General features: G+C 33.6%; 1 protein-coding gene across 1 annotated transcript; it reads left to right on the plus strand.

The window, feature by feature from the left end:
• Positions 1–2,658: 2,658 nt before the first annotated feature.
• On the plus strand, positions 2,659–4,120 carry LOC115889248 (matrilysin-like). The gene is made up of 2 exons (XM_030909194.1): positions 2,659–4,057; positions 4,116–4,120. Exons 1-2 carry the CDS (start codon positions 2,659–2,661, stop codon positions 4,118–4,120), a joined length of 1,404 nt encoding a protein of 467 aa, XP_030765054.1.
• The last annotated feature ends 842 nt before the right edge of the window (positions 4,121–4,962 follow it).

Consider the following 4,962-nt stretch of genomic DNA (forward strand, 5'->3'; position numbering starts at 1 on the left):
GAAAAACTGTATTTAGTTCATACTTTTAGTTATAATATGTTTAGTTTTGTAAATGTAGTGTTTTTGTAGTTATAATAATTGTACCCTATTTTATATTTGTACTAACACACGTTTTAACGTATAACTTATACAGGTTGTACTTATATAAACCTATATTAGATTTCAGTTAAGTTCTAATTGTTTTATCATTAAAATATGTAGGGTTTATACTTTATACATGTCATGTAGAAAATTATGTTTTATTTGTACTAACACACACTATATACTTTTGTTATATTTTTATACAAATTGTGCTTATATATATTAGATTTAGGTTCTTTAGTTAGACGCTGTAGATAAACACTATCATTTTATACTACCGCGTATATTTTATACATAGTGTATAGAGAATAATGTTACTTTTAACGTATGTTTACTATACAAGCTGTACTTATATATTAGATTTAGGTTCTTTAGTTAGTCGATGTAGATAAACATTATCATTTTATACTACCACGTATATTTTATACATAGAGCGTATAGAAAATAATGTTACATAAACACGGACGTTATTAGAATAATTATATATATTTATAAAATAGTCTGGCGCATCCGCCACAACAGCAAAATACTTTTATTATCTGTCTTTTAGTAAAGTAGACCTCTAGAGACGGCGAGACAGATAAACATTTATAATAACACTTATAAAGATTCGTTGTAATGTTTGTACTAATACGTTTTTATCAATAAAGAATTATTAAACAAACCTTTTTTCTTTATATCCTTCAACCTAAGCATAGAAAATCTGAGAGAGATGTGAGAGGTCTTTATTAAAAAATATAACAAGTAATGTTTTCTTATACGTAGGGCTCTGTAATGATAACTAGCCCCGCTACTAACTATTTCTAATAGGTGGCACTACTCATACCTCTAACAGAGAATTTATTAAAAAAAACACGGCGAGAACCACAGCGTTCAGTCGGTCACCATTTCCTTTCAAAAACCAAAACATCCGGTAGATGACTACTTTGTCTAACCACATGATGCGAATTGATCTAATTCTAGAAAAATATGATATCATGCCGGAAAACCAAACTGATAAGGAGGATTGCACAATGTGTGAAAAATTATCCAAAACGCTATCCAAAAACACACACATCCGGCATCCGGCGGATGTAGATAACTATTCATTAGTGGGTAGAATCATCATTTCCTGTCAAAAATTTCTGATATAATTATCTACATCCGGCATCCGGCGGGTGTAGATAAGACCTATACACAGAGTTTAATTTTACTTAAATATTTATCGCTAAAACCGAGCGGTGATTTCATCACGTATTGCTTTTACACCATATATTTTACAGTTTATTTTTTTTACGCTGTATATATTCCAAAAATATTTTTATGTAATTATTAAGTTTTCCATACTATATTTTCTGTTAAATTATCCAGTAGCATCGTTAATTAATTTTTCAACAATATTTTTGATGACAAATTTTGATGGGCCATCAGACTAATACAATTTAAAATATGTTCTAAGCTTTAGTGGTAGCAATTAACCTTTTTCTGGGGCAAAAACCGCTCTATCGGGTCCATCGGATCCAACAGGGCGGTTCCCAACGGGTCCAACAGGGCAGTTCAAACGGATGAACGGGTCAACAGGGCTGTTCAAGCGGACGAACCGGTCTATCGGGTCTGTTCCCAACAGGTCTGTTCAAGCGGACGAACCGGTCTATCGGGTCTGTTCCCAACAGGTCTGTTTAAGCGGATGAACGGGTCAACAGGGCAGTTCGATCGGGCCCAACAGGTCTGTTCCCAGCGGGTTAACAGGGCTGTTTAAGTGGGCGTCTATGCCGGGTTCCCGTTGGGTTAGTGTTGGGTTGCTGTTGGGTTAGCGTTGCGTTGCTGTTGGGTTAGCGCTGCGCTGCTGTTGGGTTCGTATTGTATTGCTGTTGGGTTAGCGTTGCGTTAGTGTTGGGTTGGGTATAAATACCGTATATTCTTATGTAAAGCAGCATTAATACGTTATCAGTTATGGAGCAACAACAACAACGTAGACTAAAACTCTTGGATATACCAAACCAAAATGTATTTGGTATTAGAAGAGTGAGCAAACGTCTGTTTATTGGTAACGAACCAGTTAAAGTTCAATATGATGATGATGGGTATCTAGCGATTAAAGATGAAAAATTTGAACTGACGAACGAATTCTTCTTACTCAATCGCGGCCTACTGAGTACTCCGAAATAGATTTAGAGAATTATAAGTTTATACTGTTATTGACAAACGCACATAGACGCCAGTTTAATCAGGATAAACACATTAATTTAAGCAAAAGCCGAAAATATATAAATATTATTTCTAAACTATTTCCATCGACAAGGAAGAGCACAAACTTAAAACAACAACAACAAGGAAGCCAGGATATAAACGAACGAGTCTTAAACAATAGTTCTCCTGCTCTGGAATACGATGATATAAACGAACAAGTTTCAAGTGATAACTCTTCTCCTCCTCTGGAATACAACGACATTAATGAGCTGGTTGATAGGTTGTATGTATTGGATCAGGCCCAGGGAACTTGAACGTTTAGAAGTGATATATAGGCCTTAAACCTGTATATATGGCGGTTAACAAACTACTTACATTCAGTTGACAGTCTAATCTTGTCTGAACAACATGTACGTTATTTTGGCGCTAGTGGCGACGGTTGTTGTTGCGCTTATTCACCCCGCAAGTGGTGGTGAGCTAACGCAAGAAGAAGCCCAGACTTTCTTACGATTTCACGGTTATTTTCATAATAACGAATCAGCAGACGTCCAGAACCTAGAACCATTGGCTGCGGGTTTAAGCGAATTTCAGGCTATATATAATCTGCCAGAGGATGGAACATTGAACCCCCAAACCGTTTCTTTTATACAGAATTATTGGTGTGGTAGTTCTGATAATTACTATACCCTTCGTAATAGCAAACAAGGAAAATGGAATACTAATATTCTAAGATGGACAGTTTACCCTCCATCAACCGCATATCTTCCGCATAGACAAAAATATATAGGAATAACGAGACAGGCTTTTGAAATGTGGTCTGCCAATAGCAATTTACAGTTTGAGTATGTTAACCCGTACTCGCAAAAAAATATTTCTGTAAATATAGTGATTTCATTTACGGAAGCAAACCATACGTTCCAAAGAATTAATAATAGGGATTGGTGTCCATTTCCAACAGGAGGAATGATACTGGGGCATGCCTATTTTCCCGATTTAATGTCCACGACCGAGGAAGTTCACATACAAAAAAGTTTAAGTTGGTATTTGAATGAGGAGCCGGTCCCGGAAGGCGCCAGAAGTCTGTTGAGAGTTTTAACACATGAAATAGGTCACGTCCTTGGTATAGCGCATTCTGCAAACTACGAATCTATAATGTACCCGTCTTTGGTGTTTGAAAACACAACGAAACTATCGCAAGATGATATATTGGCAATTCAAGAGTTATACGGCTCCAAACCGGCAGTGAGAACTACGGTGACAACCACGAAGACAACTTCAACGACTATCCCAACACCGAACACACAAGAAATCAATTTAAAAGTTCCAAAATTATGCGATTTAAATTCTAAGATGTCAAATACCTCGTTTCTAATTGTGAATAATAAACTCTATTTGTTTTATAAAAAGTACGTGTGGATGTTAAATTTAAACACTAGGGAAATTCAAGATACACCGCTTGTAATAACTGATTGGTTAACATTTTTACCTACACCTTTTGAAAAAATATCGGGTATTTATCAAAAACCAGATAACGAAGTTGTATTATTCAGTGAAAGTATGGTTTATATTTTCGAATACGCCTCGTTTAAGGTGCTTAAACGTGAGCATTATAATGTTCTTATGCGGAATTATCCGGCCGTACGAGGGGTCGTCAATTCGTACCGTGGTAAAACGTACTGGTTTTTCGATAATAATATGTTTAGCGAAATTGATGATTGTCGGTTTTTACCTAAAAACACCGCTCTCATAACGGAACAATTTACAGGAGTGCCTAGTAAAATAGACTCTGTATTTCGGTACACCGATGGTATAATTTATTTCCTTTATAAAGGACATTATTATGGTTATGATGAATTTTCCAATAGTTTAAAAGCAACCGGTAAACTTAGCTTGGATTTCTTTGGAATATCTTGTCCGAATATTAGCGTATTAGAAAAACTAAAAATATTGTTAAATAAGATTATAAATCAAAATATTGTATAAGGCTATTTTATATAATTATATTATGTTTCCTAAATAAATGTAACTAAAAATTATTTTTCGTTTTATTGTATTTGAACATATTTTTAATGTAAACTCTTTAATTTAATAAACACTTTAAATACTCTATTATAGTTATGTGTAGTAGCTTTTCTTAATTTATTTAGGATATCAACCAAATATACTCATGTATTAGTATAATGATTAAGACTGTTGTGTGAGATGAATAATTAGTTTTTGAATTAAAACCCATGTGTAGCTCACCCAAAATATGTTTTGAACTATGTGTCTAGATGCTTTGATCTTTTTTAGCGTTTGGTCCCTATAATAATAATTTTAAAATATACCAAGACAAGAAGCGTATGATATAGCGTTCACTCTAAATAATAAATTATTTTTTTATAATTTTAATAAAGTTTTAAATGTTTCTACCTATTTTAACAAATTAAAAATATCATATTCAGAATTATAACGTAGTCTTAGGTGCTTTTAAATATTTACGTTAAGAAAACAAATGTAAACAAGAATACTAAGTATCATAGAGGTTATGTTTAGTTTTCAATGTAAGTAATGATGACGTCAGAGTATTTCATAGATTTGTCAAGGCTTGGTTTCTGCGTTCGTCTTATTATTTTTTTTTAGAATTCTAGAACCATAAATTGGCGCATGTGTAAATAATATGTTTTATTTTTTCCAATAATTATCCTTATAAATAAAAATAGAAAATGGGTT

The sequence above is a fragment of the Sitophilus oryzae genome, unplaced genomic scaffold (genome assembly GCF_002938485.1).
Source record: "Sitophilus oryzae breed Bouriz unplaced genomic scaffold, Soryzae_2.0 scaffold_812_pilon_pilon, whole genome shotgun sequence".
NCBI classification, from domain to species: domain Eukaryota; kingdom Metazoa; phylum Arthropoda; class Insecta; order Coleoptera; family Curculionidae; genus Sitophilus; species Sitophilus oryzae.

What these genes read in the sequence shown, in the direction of transcription:
- LOC115889248 (XM_030909194.1), top strand. Translation starts at nt 2,659, where the DNA reads ATGTACGTTATTTTGGCGCTAGTGGCGACGGTTGTTGTTGCGCTTATT.